This window comes from Sphaeramia orbicularis, chromosome 4, assembly GCF_902148855.1.
Source record: "Sphaeramia orbicularis chromosome 4, fSphaOr1.1, whole genome shotgun sequence".
Lineage (NCBI taxonomy): Eukaryota > Metazoa > Chordata > Actinopteri > Kurtiformes > Apogonidae > Sphaeramia > Sphaeramia orbicularis.
The window spans coordinates 41,243,712-41,254,746 of record NC_043960.1 but is presented as its reverse complement, the minus strand read 5'-3'; the positions used below and the strand labels follow the sequence as shown (position 1 = coordinate 41,254,746).

The window sequence follows — 11,035 nt, the reverse complement described above, 5'->3', positions numbered from 1 at the left end:
AAAAATACATACAATCAGTAGCATGTTTTTTGTTTCATTTTTTGTTAGCAATAAATTATTTGAAAGTGATAACATTTATATAATATGCAAACGGTGGAGAAACAAGAAAGATGGTTACAGTATACACATAGCAATGCACTGAAAATCAGAAACACAACAAGCTTGCAATGCTCAATCATATCCAACAAGAGAACAGTAACTTGATTATGCCATTCTTAGTGCAAAATGATAATACAATGATAAAGGCCTAACTACACTAACAAAGGATTCTTAAAAAAAAAAAAAAAAAAAAAAAAAAAAAAAAAAGCTATTTCTTCCTAAAAATGCGGTCCGTATCCCTCCAATGCATAAAGCTTGATTTATTAAAAAAAAAAAGCATAAGAAACTAAGGCAAATCTTTTGCAGACAGATGTCTTGGAATGTGCCTGATGAGGAATATTAAAAGCAAAATATGAGTGTAAAAGGAAAACATGCAATACTCAAATAATAACAATAATAGTTCCAAAAACATCATCAATCTGAGCTACTGTGGGTGAGACAGTCGAATCCAAAACGTCTGTCCCAGCGAGGGGACGGGGTCAAGGCTTGGACAGATCAATTGCACATTTTAGTATAACCCAGGTGTGAATTGACTCTTACATCTGTCAGCTTTAACATGAATTAAATGTCCAACGACTGCAACACAGATAAAAAATAAAACTGTCCACAGAAAATAATGTTCCTTAAAAAAGAAACAGCCTTTGATCTTTGCCCTAAGAAGGCATAAACATTTAGAATCACTGACATTTTCACAAGGACAAAAGACAAACCCATCACATTAAGTCCATAACATAAATACAGCAAGTCACAGCACAGAGTTAAGAAAAAAAAAAGAATACATGTATTGGTTAGTTTCACCACTGTTAAGAGGGGGAAATTCTATATTTCTGCGAACGCCCCACCGTTACGCCTCTTGTAGGTTTTTTTCCTGAGATTGATAAAAGGTCTGATATCATAGAGCCAGTAACTTTAGGGGTGTCTGTGGAATACTTTGGTATCTCTCTGCAAACCCAAGGCCTGACAAAGGTCTACAAGTTGGAGAAACAATTCTACTCGCCAAAAAGCAAAACTGAAATGAGCAGAAATAAATCCAGACACTGTACAGCAGTACAGAACAGTGCAATCTTATTTGGTGGCAGGTTATAATAAAATTTGTTTTATAGTAATCTTGAAAACTAGAAACTTCCCTGACCATACATTTTGATAACTATTCTAATAAGCAGGATAACATATCTAAATCTAAATATCCCTTAAATATAAATAACAATAACTTTTAGAATAACAATGACTAAAACATCAAGAACGCGTCGCGCTCATCTCGTGAAAACTGACTATACAAAGGTTGCACGCGTTTAAGAACCTGTTGAACTAAAACACTATGAAGCAAAACAGGTAGAAGAAGAATCAAAATCATACCATGCAAAGGTAACCACAAAACTTTGCCTCTTGAGCGTAAACAATTCTTAGGCATTACTGTTTCATAACAAATGTTGAATATGGATTTATTGCTTTTTGATCACTTGAACTTAACCAGGAATTCCATCACAAAGTAAGTACAGTGCATCATTTTCACACAAACGTGGCCAGATCTCACAGGTTTTTGAGTATGTACAGTCTTACATAATGACAAATTACCTGTATTCCTTCTTAATTCCAGCGTTCAGGAGGAAATTACCTGCGTTTTACTGCTATCATCCACCTCATGTTATGGTTAACGCCACTGTTTACTTTCTTTTCAGACCTCAATACGACGTAAAACTGTTCAGATTAAAATTCCACTGATAAATTTCCATATCGACGTTGGTCAAACAACTCGAAGAACAACAGCAAAGTACTCTAGACATTCCTGAGAAATCCAAAACTAAATCAAACCAGGAGTCAGGAGACAAAACATTGTCAGCTTTATGAAAAAAAAAGAAAAAAAAGAGGGCGATAACTTTTTGGACACAGTTTTTACCCATGCTGCTCTGCTGAGTTGTCCTTACAAACATCCGTGCCATGCTGACTTGTAGCACATTGTCTCGTGAGCAGGGACAGAAAAAGACACAGATAAAGGATGAGTTCGCTGCTCTCTGTTCAGCTGCATCTCCACAGACTATCATACAAGCACATACATCACGTAGTGGGGACTTCTTCCTGAAACCCACCACCAACATAGTGTAACACACACGACGACTGAGGGGGCTAAACGTTAAATACAAATATACCATATTAAATTAAAGTTAAACCAATGCTCAGAATACAAATCTATACATTAGGCTACATGGATTTTTAAAGACTGCATTAATAAATTTTTCCAAAGGCACTGTTTGCAACAGCAGACTGCTCTTCCTCTCCCTTTTCCTCACGCTAGTGTTCATAAAATCAGGGAGAGAAACAAGAAGGAGCATGTAGAAGAAATGAACAGTGAGGCATTTCATGGCTAATCAGCTAAATATTTTCTATTTTTTTTCTCCAGCCTTCCAGTTGAACCCTATCTTTTATCAAAACTGTAGTTTCACATACAATAAGCCTTGCATACAGCCTTGTAAAAGTCAAGACAAACGGCCATGAAGCAAAGTAACAGTAAAGTCGAAAGATGTGGTTTTCACTGGTGGAAGGCGTTTAGAGCTTCCAGCATCGTCACCAATCATCCTGCCTTCCAAAACCAGCATCAGGAGGTTTATTTAAACATTTCCACACAAAGATTACCTCAATGAATGAGCTTCTGTTTCGACAGCTCTTCTGTTTGATAAAATACAGTCATCACAAGTTTTTTTTTCTTTTGTTTTTTTTAACAGCTGCCTTTCTCTGTGGAGGACACACTTTGGTGTAGAAACGCTACAGGTGGATGAAGAGAAGGGTAAGCCGAGCGCAGGACAGGCAGTGATGTGACTATAGGCCCTGAGGGGGAGGGGGGTAAAGATGGGGTCTAAGTAGGTCTGGGGGTGCGGTCATAAACAGCAGCGAACAAGACAGAATCTGCTTTAGAAGACTAAACTAAAACACAGAACTAAAAGGTCCAGAGGAGCTGTTGCTGCTGAGGGTATCAGTCCTGCTGCCGGTAATGAATGACGGACTTGCGGTCCGGTCCGGCCTGTAGTATGCTGTTCAGAGCCTCGCGGACGTCAAGAGTGCCAGAACTGCAGTGGCCATTGGGTAAAGATAGAGAGTCTGTTTGTGGGAGGAGAAACGGGGGAGAGAAGTGAGAGGAGGAGCTGGAAAACAGAGGCGAGGAGGAGGAAGGGCTGGCGAAGAGAGACGAGGAGGAGGATGTGGAGATGAGGCTGGACGAGGGCAGGAGGCCGTGAGACACAGACGAGGTGGATGAGTTGGAGGAAGAGGAGGAGGAGGTGGAGGAGGATGAAGGGCTGGCTTGCTGGGTGGGCAACTGGGTGGCCATGGGAAGGTCAAATAGATCTAGTAGGTCCTGGTGGTGGTTGTTGGCCAACAGGGTGTGGTTCTGCTGCGTGGCCTGCAGGTGCTGCTGTAGAAGAGGCTGCTGGATTTGTGCAGTGTGCTGGGTGCTCGGAGCGCTCTGCGAGATCAAAGACTCCAGGTTGAAGTCGTCATTAAACGCCGCGTGTCCCGTCAGACTGTCCAGACTCAGCCCGCCCTCTGTGGTGTCCGGAGAGGGGGACGGCGAGCTCACAGTCAGGTCCAAGATCTCATCCAGCGGATTCTTGGAAGACAAATTAGGAGACAGTGTGGTCCGATGGAGTGGAAGAGAGGGGTTCTTTAACTGTGGGAACGTGGCTGCAAAGGACTGAGGGTAGAATGGGGTGAATGTGGAGCTAAGGCTGACTGTGTTAGGCAGGGAGCCCTGGTTTGTGGTGGTGGAGGGGTTGTTGGGCCAGCTGTTGTGGGGCTTTTGCTGGCTTTGACTTGAATTTCTCTGTAAAGTCAGCAGGGCTAGGTTCTGCGCAGGCTGCTGTAAAGTCACCTGGGTTTGGGCTTGCATCCTCTGGAGCTGTGAGAGGTTCTGGGGCTGCGTCCTTTGTAGAGGGTTTTGGTTCAGTTTCTGTTTGAGGATCTGACTCTGGGCCAGCGACTGGGCGAGGGACTGGTTAAGCATGGGCTTCTGGCTGAACAGATTTGCTAGGAGGTGTTTGTTCTCCTGCTCCATTTTACGCATGCGTTCTTCAGCCAGACGATGCTCCAAAGCCTGCTGCTCCTTCTCTTTGCGCCTCCTCTTCACCTCCTCATCCATTAACAGCAGCTCCTCACGCACACGGGCCACACAGTTCTCTGGGATCTTGATACCTGAGAAACATGAGACGTACGCCGACATTAACACTCATGTATTTCAGCAGGATTTTACAAACTGAGACTTTTTAAGCCTTTTTCTTTTTTTTTTAGTTCAGACCTAGTCCACATGAAGATTAGCAAAGCAATATGAAAGATATGAAGTTCTAAATGATCTAATTTGAGTGTTGTCTTGCCCAAGGAGCAGCAGACTCCATCTAAGCAGTAAATCCACGGTTCTGAAGTCACATAACTATATTAAATAAAAGTATCTTCAAGAGTAGAATTAACTAGGTGTACTACTGCTGTAGTGGCTATTAGTTCCATATTGATTTCATCTTGTACTTTTATTACTGTATGATCAACACAGTTATTCCCCCAGAGATATATTTATAAGTGAGACTATTGAGACTATTGTGACTTTTATGTGTGTGTGTGTTTAATTCATAATTCAAACCAAACTAAAACACGACAAACAAAAGAATGCGACATTACACTGGCAGGTATGTCCTGTTCTGATGTTCACACCTAATAATGTGACATATGGCAGGAAGCATGTGATCATGATGTTTGCTGCATCATATGTAAAAATACATTTTTACTGTGTGTTTTTTCATATATATGTGAAATATGCAGGGAGGAAAACTAATCAGAGTGAATGCTCTGACTTCCATCATGTATTTCAAGTTCAATGTAATGTCAGTTTAGACTGAGGTAGGACACTAACCAACTTGTTTGTTATGTTGTTTTGTTTTAAGGCGGACGATCTGCAGGATACTGGAGCTGGTGATGTCAGACACTACGTCAGATACACGCTTCCACACACGCAACAGAGCACCACACAGCATGTGGTACTGGCGCAGTCGCATGCCCTGCAGACACTCCTGGCCCTCTTCAATTTTCTTACACTTCCCGTTCCTTTGAAGACAAACAAATAAAAAACGATCATATATTTAAAGTTCCCTACATCTAAACTGATGAAAATAAACATCAATGAAAAGTTATGCAGACTTAATAAAACGTCAGTGCTCTTGAGCGTATTCTTGTCATGCTATTATTCAATTACAGCTGAGTAGTCATCTGGTTGCATGTGAGACCTGGAGGTTATTTCTTCATGATTGGTTCTCAGGTGATCTGTAAATCCTTGGGAATGGCATCTGACCTTAAACCACTCTGTACCAGCCTGATTGGATGCAATAAGCCATTAATCCTATGGAGGGGTGATGGACTTGTGCTTACCAGTTGGCATGGCTGCACTTCTTGAATGAGAAGACGAACTGCTTCTCCCAGCTGTCCCTGGCCTCCTCTGGGCTCACCTGTAACATAACATTGAAATCATTAAAGTCAAAATCACAATTTGATGAAACAAATAATGAAATCAGCATGTGTTGCACAGATCAGGCTCTTGTTTTTATTGAGGAAAGAAGTCTAACTATTGCCACATCATGCGTCTTGAGCAATGCTTCCTGTTCAGTGCTTTTTAATATCCACAAGGGGGCAGCAGACTCTATACATATATATGCTAAACAATTCAAAGAGAACTGGCAGGAATGAAAATACTTCATCAGTGAATGTCCAGCTTGATCTTGAATTAGAAAATATCCCTTTTTACAGCAGTCTGTGAAAAATAGACTAAAATCAACCAAACCATCACCTTTCGGTAACGTTGCTGCAGATTGTCCAGGCTCTCAGGGTGGGTCTGCTTGCCGATGTTGGGCTTGTAGACAATAAAGTTTTTGCCTCGTCCTTGCTCAGCCAGCAGCACACAGGGATTGTTGCCTCGCAGCTGTGAAGAGACAGCAAGGAGTGTGACTGTTACCGAGTGGTGTGTCCTAAACCTGCTTTTCCCAGGGACCCACTTTTTAAAAATGACAAATCACCATGACCCAATTCACAACAGGCCTTTTCTTTAAACTCTAGGAGGTAAATGAATGTTCCTGACCATTTCACTGCCACTTTCATTACCTATAGGATCTTGTCTAGGTAAGCCAGACATTTGGAAGGTATATTTGATAAATCACAACTTAATTTTAAGCACATAATTGAAAACACACACATTACATCAGGGGTGATCTCAAGTGGGTCAGACCAGTAAAAAAATAGCATCACCTATAAAATAATAATCCACATTTCTCTCTTTTTTTGTGTAAAAAATTAAAATTACATTATGAAAATCACAGATAACAGTCAATCTACAAATGCACAAAACATAGAGTAACAGGCAGAATATTGTTAAAATTACACTTATTTTTCTTAAGGCATTTCAGGTTGTTCATATTTTATTGTGAAAGGATAGTTTGTAAATGAAAGTATGTTCCAATATAATTTAACTTTTTTTTTTTTTTTACATTGAACCAAGAACAAAATTTAGAGTTGTCATTATTTACAGGTTATTATACTATTATTTCACTTGAGATCACATTGGTCTGTATGTGACCCCTGAACTAAAACCAGTTTGACACCCCTGACTGTTCATATATTCAGTGTAATTTTTGCACCGAAGGGCCAGATTAGACACCAGATTGGTCGAGGAATGGGTCTTTTAAAGTTCAGGGGTCATGTTCAGCATAACATGATCTGAAGTGGGTCAGACCAGTAAAATAATAACAATACCTATAAACAGAGCCGGGCAATATGGAAAAATATCACGATAATTTTTTTCACATCAGATGATATCGATATGAATAACGATATAAATCAAATCACTATTTTTGCCAAGTTTAAATTTCCCATTACTCGTAAGTTAGTTGTGAAGACAAAAGGTTATTTTTGATTTAAATATGATTTATTTTCTGTCAAAGGTTGAACATGACAGATGTGCTGAAGAACATTAAACAACTGTTTCAGATAAATAAAACAGGTACATAAAAAAAAATATTAGACCATCAAAAGTCATCAAAAACAATGGTTATGCAATGGTGTACTAACTCCTGTGTGTATCCTGTGACTAAAGCAGACAAAAAAGAAAACATGTTGACGTAAGAACTGAAGTAATTTTGGTTATAATCAAGAAAACCATGGAAAATGGGTAGACATCAGCTCTGAAATTAAACTCTTATGAGATATTTTTGTTGTTATCATTATATTTGTCCAAACAAATGTGCCTTTAGTTGTACCAGGCATTAAAATGAACAAGAAATTGAAGAAAACAAGGGTGGTCTAATAATTTTTTCTGCAACTGTTTTTAAAACTAAACTAAAAGTCTGACTAGCAAACAAAAGCTTTCAAGCTTTAAAAGAGAACACAAACAAAACAGACTATCTTCACGAAACAATGCCCGGGGTATACACATGGGGGTGCATTCCATAACTGCCATAACTGGTGTAAACTGAAAGTGAAAGTTAACACGCTTTGAACGTCCGACTCCCAGGTTCTATGCCGCACCCTACTTTTCAGTAACTATTTTTTTCCCCGAGTTCTCGCTCAAATTTTCTCCAGAAGGAACTCTCATTACCTCCTGCTGCAGCCCAAACATTAGCGTGTGTGCTGCGGCTGCTCGTACGCCTGTGCTGTGTGCGTCAACCTAACTTGACATGGCTCTAGCGTGATTGGTTTGGTGCGGTGCTACTTAATTATGATTGGCTGTTCTTATGTCTGTCAAAACATGGACGAATGAATTCTATCGAAATTGTATTGAGCACGTCTGACATTTCTTTCGAGGAAAAGTTACATTGCAATATATATCGTTATCGTTTTATCACACAGCCCTACTTATAAACTAATAATCCAAATATTTCTCTCTGTTCTAATGTAGAAAAAATTATGTTGGACACCCCTGCATTACATGCGTTGAAATCAACAGTCTGTTACTGTGTTTTTTTGTCATCACTAAAAAAGTTTACACATCTTATACTTAGTAAAGGACAAAAGGAAGTATATTTTTACATCGAGTTAAAAGTCATTTGTGTGTTAAGACAAAATCACCATTCACCCAGACAAAATCTACAGCAACCCACTTGTGGCTCACCCCAGTCTTGAAGATTAATGGTCTAGAAATGGGTCTATCTGATCTTGGAGTTTCATTTTGACAGATGTGAGGAACACACGCAGTATATAGCTCAAATATGACCCTGAGTATGTTAAACGTGAACACAGATGTACACTGGAGATTAAAATGAATTGAAACTTTGTGAAAATGTAAATGTGTCAAATCCAATTTGTGAAGTGTCCCCAGACAGTCAGGGTTCAGGTGACGTTTTCTAACACAGACTCACCTTCTGGGACAGGTAGAATCCTTCATCACGACCACTGAGCTTTAGGGATCTATTGTAGGCCTCATCCCAGGGCATACCTCTGTCCACACTGATCTAAAGAGGCAGAAACAATAGAGAGTAAAGCAGAGGTCCTCAAGGGGAACTAACCACACACAGCTGGCCTCAAGCCTTGACTCTTGTATCAAAACACAACACACATTTACTTAGTGTTACATACTGTGTTTAAGTCGCAAAAAAAGAACTTTAACAACCACAGTCAGACTTAACACTCTCACTCCACACTTGCCAAACTGGTCTTAGCTGTGCAGTGCTCAGGTTAGCTGCCAAGTTGGAAATGTCAAATGTAGGTTACCCTGCAGCCGACAGCTAAAAGCAGGAGATAGCAGTAATTATCCTGTTCCCACCTCCCACTAGTGTCTACATAGGCTGAGCAGCCCCGGGCTAAGCCTGTATGATCACAGTGATACTGCTATGCAAAGTGACATCAATCAAAACTCCCAGGTTACTACTGGGAGTACAGGTTATGTAAAACAGACTGTGCGGATAAAGCTGTGTGTGCAAGCCTCTTCAAGAAAACCTTAGGAAATTTATATCCATGCGTGTTTTGTTACAACCTCTGTGACATGGACATGTGTCAACACTTCTTATTTTGGCTGTTGGAAACCCAGGGCTGGATATTACACATTGACACACGATACAAACCAATAATTATATTTTGTCAGACTTTAAGCAGTTGTGACACTGAGAGATAAACTTGCTATGAGGTTATTTTGTGCCTACCTTATAAAGAACAACCTGTCCATCTTGAGGGTTTCCAACTGTCAAGAACGTTTCCTGCTTCTCCTCATAGATCTCATCGTTACCTGGGGCAAGGTCTGTCAGGACACAGTGTAACCAGAATTAATGACATTCAGAAATTAACTTTGTTAAAATTATTAGAGCACCAATCATTCAAAGTTATGAGAAACTGAATAAAAGAATAGCACGTGTGTCACAGACTTAAAACATTATCAAATGTGTTCAACACTCTAGTTGTCTATGCTGTCAGAAATCATCCTGTTGTCACCATTACAATACCAATATAAATGGAAATTTTGGGCGAACAAGTTATATTCACCGCCTTACCCAAGATTCCCATGTCATATTTTCCCTCCTTCTTGTCCTTCTCAATCAGGTAGTCAAAGTTGTCAGTGAAGTACTGGAAGAGATAGTTTTGCTTATGGACCTCGAGGCCCAGGATGCGATTTAGGAACTTGGTGATGCTGCAGTCTGTGATGAAAAAACAAAACCGAGAACAGAACAGTTAATGCAGCTAATTCCGTGTTGACAGCGACACACAGCTGAGTTCGATCTGAAGACAGAGAGCCCAGTCGACACATTCAGTCTATATATAATAGTAGACAATCTGCTTGCATGCCTTGTGTACCTTTCTCAGTGCTGATCCCAAAGCGAGGCTCTCTGCAAAAGATGCCCACATCCATCATTCCGAGTTTCATGTCTGGAATAAAGAAAAAAAAAAAATGAGTAGGTGCACTGAAGTATCCTGCTGAACTTATTTTTATCTTCTGACAGGTGCTGACAGACATCCAAAGTTCACACACTTAGACATACCTCTGAAGAACATAGCCTCACCCCCTGGGTAGCCTTTGGGAGGGGGAACCTTGTTCTCTATGTGGCCAAGAATTGCTTTGGTGATTTTATCTAGAGCCTTTGTACCATACTGAAAGAAAATGGGGAAATGCAATTGATACGGCCCATTTTTACGTATATTTTATCACTTAAAGATATACAGTATTTAAAGTGGTGCCTACCTTGTTCTCAAAATTGTATTTGCTCAGATCTCTGGATTCAGTGGCTCTTCTGTCTCCATGTGTTAAAGCACCCTGAAAAGTGGATTAACAACAGAAACACAATTATTATTTTGTGTAGTTGTAGTATTTTGAGTGCTATAAACACAAAATAGCTGATAATGTTTGTGTAATGCTTTTCATCAGCCTTAATTTTTCTTTCGTTTCTTCTTTCTTTTAGCTTTGGATTTCAATTTTAGTTTGCATGTGTACTTTGAGTTTTATTTTGACGAACTGACAAGTCCTGTTTCAGTTTTTAGTCAGTTTTAGTGTTAGTCTTTTTCAGGTATGATGAGGAAAGCCCGAATTTAGAGCAGCTGAAAACAAAAGGATGAAAAAAATGCATGACATATAAACTGGAAACAATTAAAGGTCACAAATAATGAAAAAACACTTGCATCGTGATGCATCAAGTCAAAACAAAACTGCAGCTGATTTTGTTTCAATTTAATTTTCATTTCTTGCTTTTGAAAGTTTTCATTTCTTATCTTGGTTCAGATGTATTTGTACTGCCAGTTTCAGTTTTGGTTTTCATGAACAGATATAACACTGTGACACACGCTCAGATAATATTACAGTTCCATCTGGTCCTGTCTGAGATACCAGAGAAAAGGGGTGAAATTAAGCAGTTTTAGAGAACTTTTTCAACTGCCTGCTAGAAATATTAGAAGGTTTTTAAGCAACAGTAGGATTAAATGAAAAGGCTAAAGT

General features: G+C 39.7%; 1 protein-coding gene across 4 annotated transcripts in view; it reads right to left on the bottom strand.

Moving 5' to 3' along the window:
* Nucleotides 1-291: 291 nt before the first annotated feature.
* sbno2b (strawberry notch homolog 2b) overlaps nucleotides 292-11,035 on the bottom strand; it is a 65,010-nt gene continuing 54,266 nt past the window's right edge. For all 4 annotated transcript variants that reach the window (XM_030131954.1, XM_030131955.1, XM_030131956.1 and 1 more), the window contains 10 exons: nucleotides 10,289-10,360; nucleotides 10,089-10,197; nucleotides 9,904-9,975; nucleotides 9,603-9,746; nucleotides 9,258-9,352; nucleotides 8,478-8,570; nucleotides 5,918-6,049; nucleotides 5,503-5,579; nucleotides 4,991-5,181; nucleotides 292-4,281 (listed from right to left, as the gene is read on the bottom strand). In XM_030131954.1, the coding sequence (XP_029987814.1) occupies nucleotides 3,068-4,281; nucleotides 4,991-5,181; nucleotides 5,503-5,579; nucleotides 5,918-6,049; nucleotides 8,478-8,570; nucleotides 9,258-9,352; nucleotides 9,603-9,746; nucleotides 9,904-9,975; nucleotides 10,089-10,197; nucleotides 10,289-10,360 (2,199 nt within the window). In that variant the 3' untranslated portion in view covers nucleotides 292-3,067. The remainder of the gene's footprint in view (nucleotides 4,282-4,990; nucleotides 5,182-5,502; nucleotides 5,580-5,917; nucleotides 6,050-8,477; nucleotides 8,571-9,257; nucleotides 9,353-9,602; nucleotides 9,747-9,903; nucleotides 9,976-10,088; nucleotides 10,198-10,288; nucleotides 10,361-11,035) is intronic.